The following is a 25720-nucleotide window of genomic DNA, read 5'->3' as shown; positions in this document are numbered from 1 at the left end:
AGAAAAGGGAGGAAAAAGATAGGTGTTCTTTTGATAAACATCATTTTAAATCTAGAAGATTTCTGCAAAGAGTCCGTTAAAGGAAGTGCAGACTGAACCTCTCAACCTTTCACACACCACTCTGAAAACGTACACCATAAAGCGCCAGTTAAATTAGTGTTTTCTTGTGTCAATTACACTAAGGTGAGACATTGATTAGCATTGCTTAAAGGAAAAGCTTCTCATTTCCAGCCCTCACTCAGCACACTGCTCTATCTTTGCTTTAGCTTTCCCGGGAAGCTGCCACTGGTGGTCCTACACACAAGAGGGTTTTGGATTATCTGCCTGGGCAGACATCCAATATGGCAAATCCACACATACACACACAAGCTGATATCCTTTCTTCACACCCTTCTCTGTGAGCATTACTTTTCTGCTGTAGAGCAGATATTGTTGGAAAGAAATCTCATTACCTTCCCACAGGATGATCATAAAACACCAAACATTTAAATAGAAAAACACAAAAAAAGAGCGTCTGTATTATAGATGAAACATTGAAGACTGTCTAAGATTATATACATACACATCTACACAGACAAAAGCCCAGAGCAGGATGTTACGTATAAAAGTAAGTTTGGCTAAAAGCAGGTAAACAAAAAGTTTAAGTCAGGATGTCTGTGCTTTCTGGCAGACTCCAACAGTACGTCTTCCTCTGAGAGAAATAAAGTCATTATTATGATCTAAACACCCAGATATGAATCCCTCTAAATACCTCCATCTGTTCTCTACAGCCAACATCTGAAGGCTTTCGTAGAGCTAAAGTGGGTTCCTATAACCTGCTAGTGCTTCAGAGCTTTCCCAGGCTTATTCTTTAAACATTTCTTCGAAGAAAGTTGGCAGTAGTACTTCTCCTATTTTTTTTATTCATTATTTCCATACAGCCGAGTTTATTGGCAAGCAGAAAACTTGAACCACTTCCCCTTTTGTCACATTACAACAAACTTAAAGGACTTGAAGATAATGGAAACTCAGGAGTTTTAAAAAAAGAAAAACAAGAAGTGTGGCTTTCATTTAAATGTAGCCCACTGGATTCCTCAACAGTAAAAATGGAAAAAGGCATAACAGCATATCTACAAAGGCATGGTCCTCCTGCGTTAATTTAGAAGGTCCATCCTGATTAAATATTAGTCATTTCCTCCATAACAAAAAAAAGGCATTTAAAAAGAAAAAAAATAATAATCAGTTTAGTTTGCCATAAGCCTTCTAGAGAAAACGGTAAACTTCCGAAGGAATGAGCTCTATCTGTTTTTTTGTCCCTCAGTTAAATTAAATGCCTGTGCATGTTACATTTTTTTCAGCCATCGTTCTTAAACAAAGTGAAAATTATGTGTATATTTTCCTCCACATGACGATTATGTGCCACTTGGGGTTGGTCTAACGCATCGCGGCCCAGTAAAAATAAATGGAAGTTTGTGGACTCTGCATTTGAATTTAGCCTAAATCTTCAAAACCCATCAGGTCCCCAATGCCCTTCAGTCGTTCTTCAGGTAACGACTATAATTCCAGAGTATATACTTCACTAGACCTCTCCTCCCAACAGAAACAGTGCTGCTCTTTTTACCACCACTTAGCTCGTCTTGAGTTTCTTGGCTAAAAACGACCCTGCGGCAGAAGTGTGTTGGAGGAAAAGGCAAATATTTGGGTTGGAAGCAGCTTGGCTTTTTCACGAAGCGAGTAGTCAACATGAGTGTTCTCAATTCTCAGCACCGTTCACGGTGTCTGGAAGAGACGGCACCGGGGTCAGCTTGATGGATTGGTCATGCCGCTTCTGCCTTTTGGGAACTATTTATATAAAAGGGAAGATTAAACAAATACGACTCCAATTAGCCCTCTTTGTTACTAAAATGGAGTGGAGCAATGTGTTCGACCTCTTATGGAGTAGTCATGTGCTGTGCTTGTGACCCTCAGCTGCGTTAAAGGAGGCCTGTTGTTGGCTGTATGATCTGCCATTAGTGGCCCTGAAGTCTTAATTAGTATCATCTGTGAATTTCATGTGACTCAGCCCCCCTCATCTTTTTCCTCTCTATCCTGGATGCGATGAAGACCTGTTAATGCTCTCAGATCTGTTGCTGCCTGTCATTAATTTGCACATAAAGCAGCTAGTGAGTCGGACAAAGTATTTTATGCTTTTCCTCATTGGTCCACATTCGGGGGGAGGTTAAATTCAAGTCAGGCGTGGGCGCTCATGCCTAAAAGGCCCTCACCCAACATACACAAAGAGAAAGGAGCAAATCTGCCCACTTTGACTCAGCTAATGCTCATTCAATCCAATATGGACCCGGGCTGACAGATGGGCTCAGTGTGTTCAAAGCAGAGGGTGCCGATTTAATATCCAAACAGGTCAAGTAAAAAAAAAAACAAAAAAGGCAGAGAGAGAGAGAGACCCCTGTGTAGACGAGGTGCAGAAGTCCCGCCAGCAGTGCCACCACAGCTGGGACTCACCTCCACATCGCCCCCGCCTCCCACACTCGCTCCATTTGTTCTTGCTGCCAGGCAGGGAAGCAGCTTGTGCTCTCAAACATTGTAATCAGGATTTGTTTAGTGTTATTAAGCATTCCTCAAAGAAGGGGGGCCATGAGGTAGCAGAGAGTTTTAGATCAGAACCCGGTGAGGAAAGGAGTTGGATCACACCGCCGCTGGTTCCGACGGTCTGATTAAGCACTGGTTTTGTTTACCTCTTAGACAGAATCCCAGCCGGCCCTACTCCGTCGCCCGGTCACTATATGAGTGATATCAATTTGTTCTGCGTTCTCTGTTTTGGAAAACTTCAATGTTTTATGTCATTAAAACGAATGTTGATATTAAAATTGAAATCCAGAGATTGTTTTCAAACAAAAAAGGCTTTCCAGGCCCGTCTGTGAAAATATTACTGCCTACTGAATTCATTTATGAATTAACTGAGAGTAAACAAGGTTCTATTGCACTCACTAGACCAACCTATATCCTACCCATCCTTTAAAACAAATAGAACCTGCCTGACTTCTTGAAGTAGGCTTAAAAAGGCATTCCATGGGAGAGAACATTAGGGGAACTGATGAGACAAAAGTGCAACCATACAATCATGTTTTTGGTGACATACAATCATGGTAGTGGTAGTTTAACGATCAGGGGCTTCTCTGCTGGACAGCTTTTTTAACTGGGGTGATGTGCTCTACTTTCTTAGTCTTAGTGAGGACATGGGCAGCAGCGTTCTGGATCAGCTGCAGCTGTGAAAACACCGTTGCAGTAATCGATTCGACTAAAAATAAACACATGGATTAGTTTTTCCAGATCATGCTGAGACATTAGTCCTTTAATCGGGTATATATATATATATATATAGCACTTGGTATCAAATATAAAGAAACTGTTTATTTCACAGGGTATTAAATAGTAAGTAGTCATAGTCAATAGTAGTAATTGTAGCCATTAAGTTCACACACACTAGTATGGCTGAGCAGTACAGAGTTTATATTATGTGGGTCAGTCCTCTAAGACGGCTAGAAAAGCATTAATAAATGAAGTTTTGAAGTGACTATGTCAAGTTCAGACTTTAATTCAATTGAGATGCTGAGGTGTTTCCTTAAACAGGATGTTGCTGGTGGCAAGCCCTCCAACACAGTCAAATTCAAACTAATCTGCCAAACTGATTTAGATCTAAAACAGCTTAAATGGACATGACGGCATAACCAGAAGAAATCTTTAGCAGTGTAAATACTTTTTTTTTAAACACTATGTGATTTGTCCTTTGAAACCATGTCCTTTGTGAGTCAGTGAGATGATGGAGATTGCTCGACCACAGCAGATCCTTTGTAACCTGCCAGCATACACGGCCACACATATGCAGGTTTTTCAGAGCGCACGCTGGTGTTCTATCGTCCAGATGGAAGTGCTTATTGAGCACTGGTGTGCTGGCAGATCGCTCTGTCTCGGTGAGAGCAGGAGAAAATGAGGGAGGGGTGGAAAACCTTTCCAATCAGATCCATCATCTTACTGTGCATGTTTATGCAAGTATATGTGTGATCTTCCCAGCCAGCTTTTCCTGCCCTCCCTTCTCTAATCTTATCATGTCGGAGCAGCAGATTAGTCCTCCCAGATCTCATCTCAGCCTCCAAATGCCTCAATCAGCCTTTGTTCTTCGGTCGTGCCTGCTCTTCCCCTGCGACAGGCAAGGTGAACATTCCCACACGCCGCCCTCCCTGCCATTTCTAGCCCTGTGTCAGTGTCACACAGCCACCAGCCCTGATCCAACAAACCAAACGCTCTCCTACCCCTGGGGCATTAGCTAACTAAGCTGTAAGCTCTGCAGCTTCCTAACAGAGCTGAACTGCTTGGCATTCCTTCCTAACAGAGTCTCGCCTGCTGCTCTTGTCTATTTGACCTCCCCCCCCCTTTTTTTTTCTTTTCTTTTTCTGCTCCGTCTCCCTCTGCGCCATCTCCTGTGTCTATGTTTGAGATCTATCTGAGCTTCCTCATTCCTGGTTGCAGGCTCCTGAAGGAAGTCATAGATCCTGGCTGCTGTTGTCACCAATTACAGGAAGCGTGTGTGCCGACGGTGGAGGTGGTGGGTCTCAAAAAGACTTGGCAGAGGAAGAGGAGAGTGTTTGGAAAGCACAGAAAATAAACAGAGGTTTCCTGTTAACAAGGTGCACTGCTGAGGCTGTCGTGTGGAAGCTGGAGGATCTGGTATTGTTTAAAGCAAAGCCCCATTAGTAATGCGCCGAGGGCTGGGAGAATATGGCATCAGATTTATTTTTCAGCTTCCAGATTGTAACCGCTGGCAGTTCTCTAAATAACGGCTTCAGCAAATTTGAGAGAAACTCGCAGGTATTTTTACTTTGCACAACTTTAGGACACCAACCAGCATGTTAGCTTTATTCTCCAAGCACATGGTTCACCCAGAGAATATCCCGACGCCTTCATCGATGTCTGATCCATCCCATGACATCGAAGCTAAACCATAACTGTGCACATTGAACCCAAGCTTGGTAACTCCTTTGATACCACAGCTGGTATCCATATGTGTAATAACTCTTTACATTGTTTTTTTTTTTTGGCTAATCAGAGCAGATGGAAGGTTTTCAAAAGTTTTTTCCTAAAATGTAAATGTGTGTCCAATAATAAAACCATAATGCCAGAGAAATGAGCTGCTGATCAGATTTGCATCTCTTTCCAGTGCAGTGAGCCCACCATTCATATTTTCCTGTTATGGATCAAAGGACGAAGAATCGTCACAATATTTTTGCAGAAACTTCATGCTGAATGCCGTTGTTTTTTAAGAGAAGAAGACGCAAAGATAACTTCAGAATCAATAAGGTGTTTATACGTGTAGTTGGAGAAATTCCGAAGATGTAAGAAACTTTAAAAGGGCTATCTATGTATGAGACACGCTTGACTAAAAGCAGAGTAGTTCACCTTCTTCAACATCAGTAAAGCGTTTAAAAATGAAATGAGAAGAAGCTCTTTTAAATGTACCTGTATTTTCAATGAAGGCGTGTCAGCTGTTCATTCAGCCTGTCACCTTTGAGTTCAGTTTTTCAGCAGAAAGCAGGAGGGCTGAACATATTTTTAAACTTTAAGCTTTCATGACGGTTCCAGGGTTTGAAGTTTCATTTTCTAAGGAACACTTTGGCATATTTGTACTTCTTCTTGTCCAGAAATCGCCTCCTTCCATCAATGTCCGCCCATCATTAATCCATTCTCCCCATACCTGTTGGTCCATCATCCCTCCATCCGTCCAATCCATGGACCTAAAGCACAGAGAACTGTTTAGAAGTAGAGGCTGGTATGTTGAAAAATGTGTAGGACTTTAATTGGGTAAAAAATAGAAACAGCACTGTCTTATTTAAATCCCAAAATGTTCAGATTAGCAGAAATGTGAAGAGTACCCAGAAGGGAAGTTTGCTCTAAAACAAATGGCTTGTTGTCTTTAAGAGTTTCAATCTGTGCTAATCATTTTACCCATAAATCTGTTGCTCCAGCTGCTTTGTTTGCTCTATAAAACAAAAAGCTACTAAATAGAATGTGATTTGGAGTTAAAGGCAGAGTCCATGTTTTAATTGTATACACCTATATAGCTCCCCCATTAAATAACATAGCTGGTTCTTTTCACATTTAGTGACAGCACTTATAAAGGCTGACCTCTTGTACCACCCCCCACCCCCTCCATCTTTGTGGTGTCGTGGCTGCATTCAGGGGGCCCTACCTCCAGAGTTGACTGCACACACATGCAGCCACACAAAGAAGGCTGCACGGCCATTATGGAGTGAAGGGACCAGCCACCTTTAGCTGGTCACAGGCTGAATTAACTGTCTCACACATTGTTTAGCTGCTGGTAACTCTGAAGTGGATGCATCATTTGTTTATTTTTCTTTAGAGAAAATTTTGACAGACCAAGTATATGTTTGAACCTATTAATGCGTACTCTCTGAGGAAGGGCCCTGCCTTGCTGTAATCCCTGTCTGATGAGTAATCTGAAGAGCGCCACAGGCCAGTCTGAGCCACTGGAGGGAGGAGTTGCCATTGTGTTGATCCCCCAAAGCATGACTGTCAGATTTATATCATCTCAGTGCATAAAGGGGTGGCTTTGTTCCCTGGGGGGGTTCAGTAAAGCAGTAGGAGGACGGTTTTCATTTAACATCTGAGGAAATGAGATGGTCATACTACTCCAGATCTAATCCAGCTACTTTGTCTATCCTTACTTTGCCCTTTTTATCACCTCCAGTTGTTTGCACAATCATTTTTTTTGTTTGTTTTATTTCTTCCTCTCAGTAGTGGGTAAGTAAAGCCTTTGGCCCCTGTGCAAAAGCATTCCCAGGGTTTATGGCCCATGTGGAGGGAGGGCAGCGCTGTGTTTAGCCTCTGGCAGGACAGACAAAGATGTCTGACATTGTGCGAGGCTCAGCCATCCTCAACTCTCTATGGGGCAATGTGGAATGTCTCTAATCAATTCAGCATTGTGGTTCTTATACGTTCTCCCTCTGTCATTTTCTGCGGCAGGCTTAGGAAAAACCCAGACAAAGCAGCGAGTCGGTTCTGTTTGTCAGGCCCGAGCTGTCTGTCATCTGTCCTCGTTTTCTCCTTGCGTTATCTACTCATTTTTTCCAACCCACATGTTTATAGAATTGCGATAATTGAACGCTGAGCTCAACTCCCACTACGTGCTCCATATGTTGCACACTCGCTCTTCCTCTCCCCGTTTCCCCTCCCTCTTTCTGCCCGAGAGGTTTAACGCTGCAGCCTGCTCTGCTGAGTGGCAGCTACTCTGCAGTGACAAAGACGCTGATTATAGTGGAAGTAACATTTGGGATCTGCTTTTTGTATGTCTAGGTTAACCCTCTAAATGTGCTTGTATGTTTCCACTCGCCCTACAATGGTGTGAAAAGGAATCCCTTGCTTGTTGATTTCTTGTCCTGATGTTTGAGATCATCAATGAAATTTAACATCAAAGGTTACCTGAAATGTATGAAGATTTCAAAGAAAATGGCTTTCCTAATTAACCTGCACCTTTTGATACCCTATTTGCCTTTTTTGTTTATAATTGTATTAACTAAAAATGTCTAAAGAGGAACTATATTTTTACTAAACATCCTGCTGTAACTACAGATAGTTTCAGGGTAGGATTGCTCCACTATGAGAAATAAAAATCTCACGTAAAACATTTTTAGTCTTTCTTACATCACATCTTTTCTTTCTAGTTTTGGTAAGCCCCCACTAGGTCTGGACTATACAGAGTCTTCCAAAGTCCAGTTTAAAGAAATATTACTTTTTCCATCTGGGCCAGATTAGTTTGAAAAACCTGATAACCTTAATGAACTAAATCATCCCTTCTAAGCTGCTTCCTGTATTAACAGCAGCCTTTGTCTGATATTATGAGTTCCTTGACGACAGAAACTGCAAATCTACTGCTTCATTTTGATTGCTGTGATTTAGGCAGGCAGAGAATGAGACACAGAGGTAGCATTAACAGTCTCCTTAAATGATTCATCATGTATAAGCACCAGATAACAACTCGTTCTGCTGTTAGTCCTAGAAGGCAGCCGTGTGGATAAGACAAGAGGTTGGGGTGGGTAGGCCTACTGCTGGGAGATGACGTCACTGCACACATTTCTTCAAGCACAGTGTGTATGTGTGCTGGGAGGGGGGCTCGTCTCACTCTATCAGTTTGGGTCTCTGTTGAATCACAAGAAGAGCCTGTGTGTGGCTGCACAATGTGGCGTGCATGCTCCTGTAATCATCCAGAGCAGTAAATGCAGCTGACTGACTGCATGCCAGCTGCTGTTTAACACGTCCAGACTCACTTATTCACTCCCCTCCTCCAAGTTTTCAGAAAAGAGAGAAAAACAGCAGAAAATAAAATGAAGATGTGTTGGAGGGGAAAATAATGGCTGTAGTGAGAAGTAAGGGAGGGAAATGGATAAAACCGAGGTGGGCTCGAGGTTTCAGGGAGGTGATGATTTACTTGGCTGCATGTGCTTCATCTCCTCCCTCAGTGACATAGCATAACAATGCTGGCTTTAAATATCTTCCCCCTGACCTCACACACAGACTGGCTTGAATGTTAAGAGCCTGTCTTTGATTACCATAACCTTTTGCCCTGCTGCATATCTTCGCCTCTGTCTGCAGGTAGTGCAGGTGTCTCGGTCAGTGCGCCGCAGCACGAATCTTTTATCAAGATGGCTCAGGCTAATAGGACTGCGTCGCATTCCTGCACCCAGTCGAAAGCAGCCTCTTCTGGTGTTCTCTGAAGCTACTGTGACGCTCTGTTAGGCTTAATAGGAAGGTCCAATAAAAGTTTCATATCATGAAATGAAAACAGTATTTTGCCCTTTTCATCCTTCACCTCAGCATGGGTCTTAGATTTTATGATTTGTGTGCAACCCCCTCCCTTTTCTCTTTCCTTCCTCATGTCTGTGTTTCTCCCTTTGCCTTGGAAAGACTCTTTATTTGCCGAAGTGCTGCCACCTGCTGGCTGAATTATAGATCACATGAATTTTCTGACTTGCTCTTCCTGAAATGGCCAGTTGGTGGCAGCAATAGAAAAATAAAGAGGGAACCAAAGGGAGAATATGCTGTTCCTGTTCAAGAATGGTCTTAATAGCTTATTTAAGGACATATTTATTATTATTAGGTTAGGAAAAGAAACCAGTGACCCACCCTCTACCTCCTTCCTCCACCACTGTTTAGTAAATTAAATTTCTAAATGCCCTGCAATCCCTTTTTAATTGACTCACTCTCTCTGTAGGCCTTTTGGCGTCCTTTCATGTTAGTCATGAACAATGCATCTGGCCTTAGCCTCCGCTTGCCAAAAAGGCCAGCCTGTGACGTTGTAATCAAACAAAATGATGTCTGTTTATCTTGCTGTGGAAGCTCTCTGTGTCTCCTGTTCACTCGCTCTGTTTCTCTTCCTCCCTCTTTGTGTGTTTCAGAGTAAACGGGACCATCTGCTGATGAATGTGAAATGGTACTACCGCCAGTCGGAGGTGCCCGACTCCGTGTACCAGCACCTGGTGCAGGATCGCAACAATGAGAACGGTAAGAGCGGGTCATGGGCTTTAAAACCCATCGACACTCCGCACAGAAATAGATACCCTTATCTCTGTGCATCGCCACCCTTACACACATGCTTGTCTGCGTTCTCCCGTTCTATTGGGTGATATGAGAGCTGGCTGTGAATCCCATCTCAAACACAAACCAGATGACACCATCCCAGGCAGCCAAGCCAATCCTGTGGATCTGTGCTGTTCCCCGGGTAACACTCCCTTAGGCCTGACAGCAGCACTGTCAAGTGTTAATAACCCACGGTGTCATCTGGCCCTTAAGCACATGCACTCTCTACACCGCCTGTGCCAGAGGACTCATCACGCACTCACACACACTCGTCCACTGAACATGGGCTCTGTCAGCCACAGTTAGCTGCTGGATATTAAATCCAACGACAAAAAAGAAAGATGGACATGCGTCTAGCAGGGATGTAAATGATGTATCAAATTGATTAACATTTTCGTTCAGCTAACAATTACTTAAAAAGCGGCCATTTTCTTAAAAACCTGAGTTTTCTCTTGTTTATAAAGGATCTTTCCGTATCATGAAGTGCTTAATATTTTTTACAATACGCCGAGTTTTAGAAAGCACTAAATCATTATATTTGAAATAACTGTATTCAGCTGTATTAAATACTGACTGGATAAAAAATAATGTTTTCTGATACATTATTAAATATATTCAAAATATATAAGAAAACAGAAAGCTTGGTGTTTTCTGGATAAAGTTGATTCATAAAACATGCAGAAAACTGTCATAATTTCAGATTATGAGACAGGAAACTCATAAAAAGCCAGGGTATGTTGCTCTAATGCACTGTCAGACTGTTTGCCTCTTTGTTTCAATAAAATACTAACTGTGATATAATTCTATGTGTAATGTAACAACCTGTGCCGGTAGAGACTTTGTGCCGTTACAGTGTTTATTGCTCTCATGTCTTTTTCTGTCCTCCTTAACTACCTTAAGGAGTTTATCCAGTGTTTAAATTTACAAACACAACCACATAAAATATATTCTGCATCCTTGTTGCCATTAACCTGAATATATAATCCCTGACTGGACTTTAAATCGACTGCTTCTCTTACAAACAGTAGTGAGGCTCTGTTTAAGTATGAACAGAGGCACCCTCTAGTGGATGGCAGTAAGACTACAGCATTGTGGCAACTATTTGTTCATGTCTTCTTCAGTCCAAATTGCCTTATGCCAGGATTGGGAACCCACAAATAAAATGACTGCACCAGCGTTTAAAGTGAATTATTTTGCTAAAATATCCAGAATATAAAAAAAAAAAAAAATGTTGAGGAAATTTAAAAAAAAACAGGTCTGAAAAATTACGATGAGAAAAAACTCAGAACTTTGCACTTTGACAAGGAAGCAGCAAAAAAATAAATATTTCTAGAGGACTTTTTATTCCCAAATGTTACAGAAAGCTAGAAAAAACAGACCAAATGCAACAGGAACTTCTTGATTAAAATAGAAACATAAATTATTTGCACATCCAAATAAAAATGTATGTATTATTATATAAAAATGTTAATTAACTGGAAATAAAAAGTGTAACAAAAAACAAATACCCCTATGAAGGAACGTTGCAGCTCATATTTTCCATGTATGATCAAGTTATTACTAACAGAAATTTTGTCCTGTATATTTTGGAAAGAAAACCAAATTTCAGAACTAGCAAATCAAAGCAGAAAAAAACCCCAGAAATCTGTATTGAACATTTAAAAACCTGATCGCTGCATCTCTTCCTCCACTGGGTTTTTGGCCTCTGAGTGATGAACTTCCACAGAGGATGCTGCTGGAACCCTTGGTTTTTCTGAGTTACTGTCTCAAGGCTGGAGCAGGGTGGCCCTAGGTCTCCTCTAGATCTCTATTACCTAGAACCAAGATAATTTTAGTAAAGTTGAAGCTTTACAGCTTTGATTTTTTTTTTTAAAACACTTTGCTCATGACTTAATGAATGAGATGCTAAAAAGATAGTCGTTCCTCCTTGTTGCTTCTTTGTGATATACTAATGGGTTTATTGTTTTATGCAGATGATAAACTTGTCCTTGAGCATCTTCCTGCTTTCCTTCCTCTAGATTCTGGTCGTGAGCTGGTCATCACAGACCCAGTGGTCAGGAGTCGAGAACTCTTCATTTCGGACTATGTGGACACATATCATGCTGCTGCTCTCAGGTACGACAGCACAAACAATGCAGTGCTTGAAATTCACGGCTCTCACTATTATATTTTGTCACTATGGGATGCTTTTAAACTTAGCTGTCTTCTGACACTAAAGTTTATCTGGCAAATATTCTAAATGAAGGATCTTAAATATTTTATTATTTTGCTCTTTTTGTGGCGCCCCCTACTGTCCATTAGATCTCACAGTTCTTTGTCTCTGGACTGTAAATTATTTTGTATAATTTTAAATTATCAGGGTAATTTTTGGAAGAATAATATTTGATTCTTGATATGTCATTTCAAACAAAAGAAAGATTTTTATTTTATTAGTTAGGCGTGATTGAGGTTAAAGCAACACTTTCATACCTGCTTTTTCTGGTTTACATTGCTGTCGTTTTGATAGAAAAACTGCATTACCTATCACACCCGATTTAATCCATTAAAATGATGCTCCAGGGTTATTAAGATTATAAGGATATAAACTGTCCAAGCCCATTTTATTTATTATGCCATAGCAATCTAATGACGCACCTGTCTGCAGCTCTGCTGTGCAGCTGATGGCACCCCTGTTTAATATCAGCAGGAAAGCATGTAGGCGTAGTCAATAACCACTCTTTGTCCCTGCCGCCATCTCTTCTCTGCGCCTCTCCTTTCCCCTCCTACCCCCCCCTTCCTTTCTATCTTTAACCAGAACCATGTGTGAGCAGTAAAGCCATGTCTTCCAGAAACCAGTGATTTCAGGGAAAATTAGCGGCAACCTCTGCTACACAGAGCTCCCTTTGATTTGACTTATTCTCTGGGCTTTAGATAAACGGGAGGGAATTCCAGTGGGATGCTGTAATGCCGCAGCTCTGCGACGCAGGCCTGCCCTAGCCTCCTTTAATCTTTTCAGGGAGAGGAAGATACTGTTGCTGTGCTTGGAAGCCGAGCTCCACATGCGTGTGATGTCTGTTATTTTGATGGAGTCAGACACCAGGGTGCTGGAAACGGGAAATGGTATCAAGATGTGGTCAGAGCCTCAGCCCCCCTCCCCCCTCTCTCTCTCTTTTGCTGGTTGGGGGATCTTCCTGGTGGTGGGGGGAGGCAGACAGGCAGGTTGAAAACCTGTCTAGATCTCAGTGGCGTCTGTCTCAAACACCTCAGCAGCAGGCGATGAGTTGAAGCAGACATGTTTGGTAGATGTGCACGGCTTCGGCACACAGCTTGAAGCCTCATCATACGTCAGCACTCGCTGGCAGACAATAAAAAACCTGCTGCTTCCATTAAATAAACTTCTACAGAGGTTTTAATTACAGCTTCTTTTTGTCATATTGTTGTCTTAAGATTTTGCGTTCTGTCTTCCAGGGGGAAATGCAACATTTCCCATTTCTCTGACATTTTTGCTGCACGCGAGTTCAGAGCTCGGATCGACTCCTTCTTCTACATCCTGGGATACAACCCAGAGACCAGGTGAGCTGCTGCCATGTGTTCACCCCCTGCTGATCCACTACAATGGTTCCTCATGCAGTACCATTTATGTTATTTTATGCCATGGTTATAAACCTCCATGTTATTGGGATTAACACAAAAAAAGCCATAAAACTGTAAAATTAAAATAAAATGTTGTAACTCTGGAGGAGCTGCAGGGATCCACTGCTCAGGTTATAGGACGTGTTGACAGAAAAACTCTTATGTTTTTTAGACCAGAGCTGAACTTTCTAGATTTTTTTCTTTCTACTTTACACAAATGCACCAATTTTTGTTTGTCTCTCACATCTAACTTCAATTTTTGGGGGCCGAAACAAAATATATTAAAGGTGTGAATACTTTTGAGAAAATACCCATTTTACTCACTCTGAGAGCAACCAACATGATCAGGAGAGCATGCTGTAAGTTTTATTTCCTCTACTTGTGTGACTCTGAAATATTTTACTAATATCAGTAAGAGACTAAAATGATTATTTTACTTTCAGTTGTCATAAAACAGCAATAATCTAACATGATAACAAGGTAATGAATTTATTCCAAAGGGTTTTTACAAAGAAAAGCTAACTCTATCAAATGCATCTTCTCTATGGCAATTGGTTCTTTAGTTTCAGATTGATTTGCAGCTAAACATCAAAAATGAAAGCAGATCTGTGGATGTCTTTAATATTTAAAGCGGGTGGTTTATTTTAAACAAAATATTTTTAACACCCAGGAGTATCGGTGTTCTGTTACTATTCCTATAAACAAATAGATGGCAAGAAAAGTGTGATTTATTTTTTCCTTCCTGCTTCTTTGACTGTGGGCAAATACTCCATTGATAGCGTCTGCTCATTACTCTGATCATCTTATCAGTAAACAAAGAGTCATCCTAATGCAGCGTAATTATGGGAAAGGATCTGGGGAAACCCCCGTGGCTTCTAAATTGTTTTGTCATTGATTAGATTAGTTAAATTATGCACCAGGTTTTAATTACTGGTCTGTTCTCACTGTTTTTGGAGCGGATTGTGACACATTACAGAATGGAAAGAAGTATTGGTACACTGAGTTTTTTTTTTTTAAATCTCCAAGTGGATTCTTTTTCTTTCCAAATACCAATTATTCAAATTTTTTTTTATGGATCTTGATCGATTTCATTTCTCTTTCCATAATAATAATAGTGTAATAAAACTGTAATAAACTACATTCAATTACAGGTTTTTAGTTGGTTAAAATGTTGGTTATTTTTTGTAAAGAATTTAGTTTTTTGTTTTGTTTTTTTGCTGTGGGACTGAAAGAGTGCTAAGGGCTTTCATGTTGTTAAATTATCAATTATCTAATGTAAAATCAGAATAACAGCTGCACATTAGAATCTGAGCGGAAACTATGCTTCAGTTCTGTGATCGGTGTGATTATTTACTGCAGGGACTCCTCATCCTACAGGCTTGCAGAGGATGAATCCAGGACACATGATTGTAATAGTCATCAAATATTGCTTTCCAAGTAGTCCTTTGGAAAATGCTGACATCTGTTGTTACAGCAGCGTTTTCAGAGTCTGGGGGGGTTTCTGTTTTCCATAGACTGCAGTAAAGAGGTGGTTTGGATGTTAAGGAATTCCCTTTATGAAGGGCTGATTTTGCGCATTATAGAAGAGCAGCTGCAGTTAGAATGTGTTGGTTGGAGCATCTATCATGTTGCATTAACAGCAGTCCTGGTATTGTTACCGGGGGGTTGCCGGTGAAGACCCCCTCCCTCCTCGTTGGGTAGTCGGAGCATGATTGCGTCGCAGGGATGGATCCACATCCCGCGTGTCTCCCTCTGTGTTTACGGGCTTTTTTCTGTGTGTGAGGTCGCGGCACATGCTCAGTAGAAACCCACGGAGGAGCGAGTGGAGCTGTTGACGCTGTGCGTGGAGGCTGAGGTCACAGCACAAGCTCAGTGAGCACCTCTCCGTGGCAGCAGGCGGATGCGTGCCTCTCCATTTTGAGGAATAGGTGTGAGAGGAGGAGGGGGGAGAGCGCCGCGCACTCGGTGTCACCACCCAGCCTCGGGGCTCCATGTCAGAAATGGACGACCTGTTCAGCCCCCGGAGGTAGGTCCGCTCTCCTCTCCTCTCCTCTCCGTATTTTGCTGCGGTTAAAGCGGGATGTTCGCTGCCCCGCATCGCTGTCAGGCGCCGGGGAGGAAGAAAAGAGCCTGCTCCTTTCATTCAGCCCCTCACCGCAGCTCTGCATCCCGCTTTAGTAACGGAGGAAACGCGCCTTAAATAGGCTCCTATGAAGGTCCAGCTAAATGCGCGGTGTTTGTAGCGGCGCTCACCTTCAGAACCGAGCCGATACATGTTCTCCCAGCTGGGTGACCGTAGCGCTATGAGACGGGCTCCATTTTACAGCCCCAGCTGACATGGCGTAGTAAACTCCACCGGCTCGGCTTTACTAATACTTAATACCTTTAAGTTGCTCTGTCTTAGCCGGACTGCAATTATGTCAGTGTGCCACAAGTCCGGCTCTCTGATTGGCTGAAATTGATAGCGTGGGCGGGGCTTTTCCTTGATTACACTCACACAGCAAGTTGCTCTGACTGTCACGTTGTTTGGGTTTTAGACGTAAGCCTCTAATTACTTGACAAGATTGTGTGCTAATGCTGAATTTAAGCTGAATTTGTGAGGGAATAAAGAGATAGGTTTAACATTGTTTATTGCACTTAGCAGTAGGCTTATTAGGATTATTAGGGGGAAACATAAATAAACACGATTAAGTGGTGCAGGAAATTAAATTATAAGCTCCTGGATAGCTTTTATTTTCCAAATTACCCATTTTGGAAAAATACTCTAGGATAAATCTGAATGACTAACTGTGTTACAAATATGAATCTGTTAAGTTTTGCAGTTTATTTCTCTAGCACACATCAGTGTTTTTCTCTTAGACATCCATTTCTGTTTTTCTTTGATGTGTAGCTTGTTTCTTTTTTTATTTATAGATTTTAATACTTAAAGGGGTCATAAAGCTTTAATTATTGCATTTTTTTAAATGCAACAAAGTGAATAAATACTATATATTATAAGCAATTATAAAAAATATGCTCACTAAAATAAGAGCTTGTGTCCATAATGTTTTTTTTTTTTATTGCATTAAAGGTGTCTGTTAGAATACCTACTGCGATGATATCGTAGACTCAAAATGGTGAGAGTTGTTTGCTTTAATATGGAATAAAGTGCGGGAACTTATTTTTTTTTTTTTTTTTTACAGTATTTGACCTGCTGATCAAGGGAAATTAGCCAATTCCATTCATTAGAAGCATTTCCATCTTAAAGGAAAATCCTCCAAATCGTTTTGGTATGGGTTTGCTCACATCTCTGAAGACTCTTGCAGGATCAAAGCATTTTTTTTTTTACAGACATGTTTTCTTTTATCCTGGAGCATAGGTCCTCATTTGTTATCCTTACAACCTCCTGCCAAATATACTGTCAACATAATCAACTGCAAAGTGTCAGAAACACATTCACAAACTTTGGTTGTCACATAAAAAAAAAAAAATCCATATTAGTCCAAAGTATACATATTTTATTTTTATTTTTTTCTCTTTGTAAACTCAGAGCTGATAGCCGTGTCTTTCACATCATGTTTGTGTTTAGAGCCGTCCATTCTATTTGCACTTTTTCTTAGATGGATCTACAGAAACAGCTTTCACACATCTTCATGGACAGTGAATTGAAACATGCACCAAATACTTATCCAGAGATCAAAATCAACTTGAACAGTAAAAAGCCTTTATTTTTTCCCTGTTCATTAAATCTATCCAAATTATTAATTGCTACCAAATTGATTTAAAAACCAAAAAGTTAAGCTCAATAATAACCAGATAAATCTCTGAGAAATTGGCTTTGCTGCATAAATGGATGTGATCTTTTTTCATGTTTTGGATAAAGAAATAGTTGGATAATCTATAGCATAGTTTCTATGAAAAGAGGAAAATGAGCTTGAGATTTTTTTTTCTGAGAGCATTAGAGGTTTTGAATTCACAGAAAATAATAGTTTAACTTAATGAACAGAGAATTATATTGGTTTTAACCCAATATTATGTGGTTACAGTTTTATGTACTGCTAAATGATTGTTGCAGCGTTTATCTGTTTCTATAAAATTTTAAACATTGTATTAGATTACATTTGTTTTTGTTTTTTGTAGGTTCTGCGAATGTTTATTTAATAAGATGCAGTATTGCAACACTTTCTGGAGCAGTGGGCTGTTAATGCAAGGGTCACCTACTGCAGCTGAAAGTTGTTTTGTTTTTTCTGCGCTGCGCCTGTATCCGGGTCTGTGCCAGCACGGCTGTCAGCCATAGTTCAGATTACACCTTTAATCACCCGCTCCTGTCACAGAAACTGTGTAGGAGGGGACGTGTTGGGAAGGGGAGACCGAGTACCGCAGGGTTTGTGTGGATCGTAAAGAGAGCCAGAGGCTTTCGGCCTCTTGAGTTTCCTCTAGGTTCGGGTGATGGAGTACGAGCTTCTCCGGGTGCAAATCATGCTGACAGATTCTGGGCCGCCTCACATTCGCTTGTATGAAAATCACAGCCGTTGCCTTGGCAACAGGGGAGGGAAAGGCTTTTCAAAAGGAACATCTTGTCATTTTCTTTAATCCACTGCAGCTGGAGAATCCGAACACTATTATTAAACAGCAGTTTCTATGGCTACCAGCGTTTGTACCAGCAGCCGCTTCCAGAGGCTCCTCGCTCTGCACATCCAAAGCCAGATACTCCACATCCTCCCCTCCTCCTTTTTTATTGCTGCATCCATAATATGAGGCCTGCACATTTTCTCTGAACAGCAGCGAAGGGAACATTCTCATGAAATCTGTTTTTGCTTCTCAGAATAAACCACTATGTACTTGTTGCACTTTTGACGCATTCATCTTCTTAATGTTCTTTGTATTTTAGCTGAGCTGTTTCAGTCATGTTCAGTGAGCTGAACATTTTAATTCTATACCTAGAACTTGATGGATTATGGATACATATTTAGCTTCACTCTCCTTTGTCTCTTCCCAGGCGATTAAACAGCACACAGGGGGAGATCCGAGTGGGACCGAGTCACCAGGTAAGTTATTGCACAGCACATCAGCATGGAAATGAGATGCTGCTTCAGCTGCACAGTTATCACAATGAGAGTAGACCACTGGTCATTCATGTGGAAAATCCAGATCCAAAATAAATCTGAGGGTTTTTGGTTTTTACCTTTTATGGCGATTCTACTCCGTCACCTTTCAATAGGAAATATGGTTTCCCACTTGGAAAAGTTTGGGTTTTGATTTTAGTTTTTATACATTTAATGGTCTGGTTAAGATGAACAAATCTAACTAACAGGTCTGCTTCCTGAGTTTATTCTCTGGTTTAATTTCTAAATTTTGTGATTTATTTTTTCTTCTCAACCTTTCTTCTCTCCTTTGCCCCTGCTTTGAGATCTTCCTTCCTTTCTTACCGATACCGTTTGCTCTGCCCCTCCTTTCTTATTCTCCCTCATTATGTCCCGTGTGTCTTTATTCCTTTTGTCCCTCATGTCCTTCCTTATTTCATTAGTTTATTTTATATGCTGCTATTTCTTTCTCCCCTTACTTTCTTCTGTCCTTCTATTTGTCTTTTGTTCTCTTGTTTCCTTTTTAAAATGTTTCTATGATCATTTCTTCTCTTTGTCTTTCAGTCATTCCTCTTTTGTTTTCCTTCCTTCTGTCATCCTTCCCTCCGTCCATCAGTTTTTTTGTTTTTTTTTCCCAGATTCCCCTTTTAAAGACTGCCAATAGTAGAAGTGTCTGCCATAAAGCATTGATTTTCTTAAATATGTATTTCTATTTATTATAAACTGTAAAACAACAGAACCAAAATAGTAAGGGAAGTCTGAAAAGTTTAGAATTTTTGAGATTGAAAATTTGTAGCAACTCTAATTTTATAGATGAAAGGTTTAAAAAATATAATTATTGTTGAACACCAACCAGATAGGCAGCATAGGGTTTCATTTAGATATTGAAAAGACATCAATATTTGTTTTTCCTTAGATTTCTCTAAGTTCTATAGAAAGAATCTGGGCATTTCTTGTCCCCCCACAGTCAGGGTTAATTTCAAAGAGAAATGTTACAACAGAACAGAAATACAGGGCTGTCATCAGACACTACATCTGATTATTGGATTGTGCCACTAATTAGGAAGAACTGACAAATGTACAAAATGCTCATGTAACAACTGTGTGTGAAAAACACCATGATGCAACAAAAACGTAACAACTGTACAATCAACAGCCGACATGTAACCGGCTCATTGAGTTTGTTGTGAGCAGTGAAGGTTATGTAGTATAACAGCTGCTGAAAAAGAAGAATCTGAGAAGACTGTATTTTGTGTACCTAAGGTGCAGTCCATGACTGAAGGAGCTCTCCAGCTGTGCAACAGCTGCATTGAAGAATAGGACTGTTTTTTAAAAACAGTTTCTAAATGCAAAAATTCTCCTGAACAGATGCACACAAACTGCCCTCTTAGTCCCCAAGCAAAACCCTTAGCTGCGGTATTATCGCCTTCTGCAGCATATCATGGCATGGGTTAAATATGTTTGACAGGGTTGATTGGAACATACAAAATAGCAATGACAAAGATTATTATATTTTTTTTTTTTATAAATTGCCATGCAGCATCGGTATCCAAACAAGAATTTTGCCAACCAATTCTTTCTTTATAAACATTATTTAAAGAAAATTGTGTCTGTTAAGCGACTGACTCTACGCTGGCCAGAGCAGATAACAGGACTAAATAAGGCAATGTTGTTATGATATACTTTTGACACTCAATAAAGATCAGAACAGCAAAAAGTAAAATCTGAGCAAAAAGCATTTCAAAATTACAACTAAATTAAGCTCAACTAAATTAAGCTAAACCGTTGGTAATTATTATTTTTATAAAATCTTTGTTAATGTTATAATTGTCAAAAATATTATTTTAACAACCAAAGTTGTTCTTTTTTAATAAAGACAGATTTTTTTTGCGTTTTTGTCTCAAAAGTCTCTGGTTACAGGCTCCTTGGAGAGAAGCTAATAATATAGATACATTTAGAAAGATTTGTGCTTATGACAGGTTTATATTGATTTGGAGACAATTTGTTGATCCATTATGTTAGATTTAAACTGTATATAGGGACCAAGAAGGTTTTTTTCTGATTCTCATTCTTTACCACGATGTTGACATCTGTTGAATCAATGCTGCATCTTTTTTTTAAAAGAACTAGTAGTAAAGAAGCATTTCCTTCTGCAGCTTTATCAGCTTTACCTCCTGGTTCAACAAACTCTACAGTTCATATTGTATTCTGACTGCCTATTTTCAAGCTCCCTATTTAAAGATGTATACAAACATTTTGATCTAACAGAGGTTTTCTGTAAACAGAGTTGTTGTCTTTCGGTAATGACTTTCTGAGTTGAGGTGTTAAATCACTGGACTCCAACTTGTCCCTGCTGCCCCCTCTCAGAAGTTAAAAGTTGATGACAGGGGGTTGTAAGCTGATATTTCTTTTTTTTTCCAAGCCTGTGTGCTATTTGTAGTGTGATACCATCTGTCTCTCTCCTTCTCTGTGGACCTAATTAGGCCAAGCTCCCAGAGCTGCAGCCTTTCCCCTCCCCTGGTGGCCAGGCCGTGACTGAGAATGAGGAGCTGGTCTGGATGCCAGGGGTCAACGACTGTGACCTTCTTATGTACCTCAGAGCTGCAAGGTGAGTCCAGAGGAAAGCAGAAATCCAATCCAAAGCACACATCTATAGTATCTAAACCTTTAGGTTTTAAAATAGATAAAAATATAATTCTATCATGGCAAAGCTGAGATGTGAGCGCATTTACATGTCTGAGAGACTTAGACAACATATTAAATCTGTGATTTCTTGTAATTCAACTTTTAAAACCACTTTTTGATGCTGGAGATATCAGCAAGGTTTGATGTCAGTCTGTTCTTTCAAATGCTGCTCAAGTTTCTGATATTCTGTAGCCATGGACTGCAGTTCAGTGAATGAAAAAAAAACTGCTGTCATTGAGGTAAAGCCGAAAAAATGTCCCTCACTACTTCCCTTACTTATTTTCATCAGGTCTTTACAGTATTAGGAAAACAGGCATTTTTTACCATCTCAAGCATAATAAAATCTATTGCAATTAATCCTCAATTTTCTCCACTAAATGTTCAGTCCCTGAAATCTATATCAAATTAGGATCTTACGTCCAAAGAGATTATTATTATTGACACAATTATCAAAGCTGAATACAAATATCTATCTGAATGTATTTTATGCTTCAATTCACATTATTATTCCTATTAGTGTTTTTTATTACTGCCATTATTTAATAAATAAATCTTCATTGCACATATTAATGTTGCATTGCTGTAAAGCTTTAAATGAAGAAAAAAAAACACATTAAAGTTGTTTTTTGTGTGTAAAAACCTATTTGGAAACAATATTTTGGTTTTAAATTGGACTGATATGAAAGACAAAGCAGTGATTAAAAATAAGTGTTACAATTAGTACATTGCTTTCACATTCAGTTCGTTATTTTCCCTCCTAGTTTGAAATTTCTGCTGGTTGGTAATTGCTATTAAAACAAGGTCACCATATTTATTTATTTTTGCATAATGAGTGAAATTCTCCGTTAGATGCAAGCAGTAACTTAGGTGACCATTTATCCACCCATATTGAAGGCAGAGTACAGAGGTATTCTTTATACTATGCACCTGATTTATTCATCCATTGTTTGTGTCTGCAGGAGCATGGCTGCCTTTGCTGGGATGTGTGATGGAGGATCGACAGAAGATGGTTGTCTAGCCGCCTCTCGAGATGACACTACATTAAACGCACTTAACACAGTAAGTTAATATACAACATCTGCACAACTCCATGGTCACACGTTTTAGGTACTGATATTTCTGTGTAGGTTTAGTTACAGTTTTGTCTGCAGTGATGGATCATAATAGGGCCTCTGAGACAGCAGACACCCCACTTCCTTCTCTTTCTGTGAACCTAACCTCAGCAGCTAACAGTACATTATGCATAATGAGAGATTTGTTCGTCACATCGACAATGAATGCAGAGGAATCGAGCTCAACAAAGAGATTAGAATCATCATAAACAGGGGATTTATATGCCGAGTCTATAAAGTAGAAAATTAGCATAGCGAGCAGGTCATCGTCTCTTGACCTTTTTCTCTATTTGCAATTCCAATGAGTAATGCTTGTTTATTCTCAGAGGGAGAGCTTCAGCGCTGCCCGTTTCACCCAATTGAATGTGACAGAATGCTTTAAGCTCTCCAGATATTACCTCCTTTCACTGCTGTTCATCTTCAGGTTGTTTTCAGGCCTTGGCAGGCATTTCCTCTGACTCTGGAGGAGTTGTACAGACAGTTTCAGTCATAGCTTGTTGTGAATAAGCTTTTTTTTTTTTATGCATATCAAATAGCCATCTATAGCAACCCTATATCCCTTTAACATTTAACACTCCTATGACTGTAGTCTAAAATATTTTGGGGGTTTATATGTTGCTAACATAAAATGCCATTTGGCTATAAAGTATAAGAAAAAATATCTATATTTTTCTATTTTTATAAATAACCTAAACATTGTTCCATATATCTGTATTCAAACCTCCTTTATATCGATACCCATAACAGTCAGTGCGAATAATCACTTTCCGCAGCCTGTCAGTATAAATCCAGCTGTTTTGTGAGGGCTTTATAGGAGAAAGTTAATGAGAAAAAGCAAAAACTGCTTCTTAAAGTCCAAGGAGGACAGAAAATGTGTCCAGAAAAAAAATAAGTTAGGTTCTAAAACTATGAATGAGGCTCATGGTATCTCTGGAGGAGCTGCTCTCTCCAGAAATACAGCCTTTTAAATCCTGTTTGTATTTAACAACACATCTGGTAGGCGATACAGTCAAAAAAGGAGCTTTGATCAGAAAGTTTATTTTTTTGCCTACATGCAAAACATTGTGTGTGGCAGAAAAACATAGCAGCTTTCCAACACTGGGAAATTTGCCTTATGACCCAGTTAAAATCTAGACCTAAATCCAAGTGAGAGTGTCTGCTGAAACTTTAAAATTGATGTTCAAAAATGATGGGAGATTTTAAAGCCTTTTGCTTATGCAGCAGTTATTCATTGTTTGAAGCATTAGTTTGTCCATGTAAGGTCACAGAATATGGAAACCTTTTTGTTTGTTCCTTTTCTTCCCTGAAGGAATATAACTGAATTCTCTGTTGTTTTTTCAGCTTCATGAGAGCAGCTATGATGCAGGCAAGGCTCTGCAGCGTCTGGTGAAGAAGCCGGTACCTAAACTGATAGAGAAGTGCTGGTCTGAGGACGAAGTGGTAAGAGAGGCTTTCTCTTTGTTTCTTTTAAGCAGTTTATGTTTATAAATGTGGGCTGACACACAAACACAACAGATCTCTTTATCCAGCTCCAAAGTGTCTTCAATATTAGCTTTAGGTCAGAGCAGAGTGAGTCTTTAGAGGGAGCTGTTGAGCGTTAACAGGGAGCTTTGGCCCAGCCTCACACAGCATCCGTAAAAAACAGTCTTCGGTTTTCCAGCCTCTCCACGGCTCACGAGCAGCTGCGTCCTGTTTATCACCCACAAAATAAATCTTTTTTTTTTGCATGGATGTCTGAAAAGGGAAAAGATTGGGGGCTGGTAACATTCGCCTCCATTTGTACTTAGAAGAGAATTTCACCACAGCTGCCGGAGGGCTGGAATCAGAAAATGGCTGATCAAACACCACTTCATGGGTGGGAAGGAGGGGGAATGAAAGCTCTGAATTACACCATGTCAAACCCAATGAGCGCTGTGGCTTTGGCTTTCGTGCGTTTTGACACACTGGGCTGCATGTTTGTGTACCCAGTGCGTTTTAAAAATAACATTACTTCCTGATCTGACTGCAGATCTTAGACGGCTGAGTCTCTGTTGGAAGTCTCCCTCTCTCAGGCAGTTCATTTGTTTGTTTTTTCTTTTTGGTGTTTTTGTTGTATTCATCTGATCCTTTAGCTTTTTTTTCTCCAACATTGGGTCATATTTAGCGGTGATATTTCTAAATTCTTCTTAGTGTATATTTCTAAAGTAATTACACATGAATTGCACATCTAAATTAAGCAGGAGTCCTTTTGTTGGACCATAATTAACCACATTAACTTAACTCTTCTAGACTGAGGTGAGCTACCTGAACTAACCTGTATTTGTCCCTCTTTGCTGGCAGCAGGCTTAAAAATGCTTAAGAAAGATAGAGGCAAAAATCTCTGTCAGAACATGTATTACAACACTTCCCTTTGAATTAAACTTCATTTACTGCCTTTTTAACAGACAAATAGGTTAGTGCTGCAGTTATTTATGCATTTTTTTAACTGTTGGCTTCTTCATCAGTAACTGATGAACAATAGAGTTTAATCAGTTTTTGTTTTCTTTGATATTTATTTATGTTTTTAACATAAAGGAACTTACAACTCGTAACTTTCAATTTCCTTTATTCCAAATGGGAAAGAGAGGAAAGCAGAGTGAGGCAGATGGAGTTTCATATTTGAAACTTTCCAGAAAAGGACAAAAAGAAAGTAGGCAGGAGAACCGAAAGCCGTGTCTGTCCTGTCATCACACATAGCAACAGATGAACCCAAGGTCATTTTTCCTCTAAAAATAAAAGAAAAAAATGTTTTAGGTTTGGCATTTAAAAAAAAAGTAAAATATTTAGACAATCTTAGTTAAAGTTTGGGAGACCTAGTGCTGTGGGCCTGTTTTTCTTCAAAGACTCCAGCCGATCAGAGTTGAGTGTTTGGGAAAGTGGATCCTTTACAATAATCAGGATACTTTGAATAAAACTTAAAAGGGATCAGTGTTGGCTCTTTCTACAGGATTATAATCCCAAACATATAACTCAGCCAACACAGCAGAGAGGAGGGCTCTCTGAATGCTCCACTCATGTGAAATATTAAGTGCTTTCCTGGAAGGTCAGAGGGTTTGGATCGTGAAAAACAGATTCCTGTCATTTTGGCTAAAATCTGATTTTTATTTGCTGAATAAATGCTTTCAACAGTTTGACTGAAATAAAATTACTTAAAAAAATATTAATTTGAGTTTTCAGCAGTGATCTTCACTATGTTGCCAGAATAAATAATCTTAATCAGATTGTAAAACATGGTGGACTTTGTCCAATTTAAATAAATCAGAAGAAATAAATGGACGAGGACATTTTTTTTCTTTTCACTCGGAGATCAAAGCTAATCACTTTGAAACATTACACCATTTCAGTCTGGATTAATGTGAAGACATGTCTGTTAATTCCTGTTTATGCATTTAGGTTTCTACGTGTGGATGAGTTGTCTTCGTAGTTTGGTCCCTGTTCAGAGCCCAGCATGTTTGGGGCTTTTTCCAGAGGTTTTCAGTCGGCTCTTTGTGTTCCACCTGCCTGTGGAGTCGGAATATCAACGCCGGGCTGTAGAGGACATGGCCCACAGTGATCTGATCACTGCTAGGGCCTTTTCAGCCTCACTGCCTTAAAGGATAGGTG

At 39.9% G+C, this 25720-nt stretch overlaps 1 protein-coding gene across 6 annotated transcripts in view; it reads left to right on the top strand.

The window, feature by feature from the left end:
* rere (arginine-glutamic acid dipeptide (RE) repeats) overlaps positions 1-25720 on the top strand; it is a 159471-nt gene that overhangs the window by 105928 nt on the left and 27823 nt on the right. For 4 of the 6 annotated variants that reach the window (XM_015381312.1, XM_015381313.1, XM_015381314.1 and 1 more), the window contains exons 4-10: positions 9447-9552; positions 11646-11742; positions 13075-13179; positions 18218-18266; positions 20786-20910; positions 21947-22046; positions 23441-23539. In XM_015381312.1, the coding sequence (XP_015236798.1) occupies positions 9447-9552; positions 11646-11742; positions 13075-13179; positions 18218-18266; positions 20786-20910; positions 21947-22046; positions 23441-23539 (681 nt within the window). Of the gene's footprint in view, positions 1-9446; positions 9553-11645; positions 11743-13074; positions 13180-15008; positions 15266-18217; positions 18267-20785; positions 20911-21946; positions 22047-23440; positions 23540-25720 lie in introns of those variants that run through there. The other 2 variants (XM_015381317.1, XM_015381316.1) reach the window with 2 other exon arrangements.

The sequence above is a fragment of the Cyprinodon variegatus genome, unplaced genomic scaffold (genome assembly GCF_000732505.1).
Source record: "Cyprinodon variegatus isolate N-32 unplaced genomic scaffold, C_variegatus-1.0 Scaffold231, whole genome shotgun sequence".
Lineage (NCBI taxonomy): Eukaryota > Metazoa > Chordata > Actinopteri > Cyprinodontiformes > Cyprinodontidae > Cyprinodon > Cyprinodon variegatus.
Note: the sequence above shows the minus strand (reverse complement) of the source record. Positions and strands in the feature narration are given on the sequence as shown.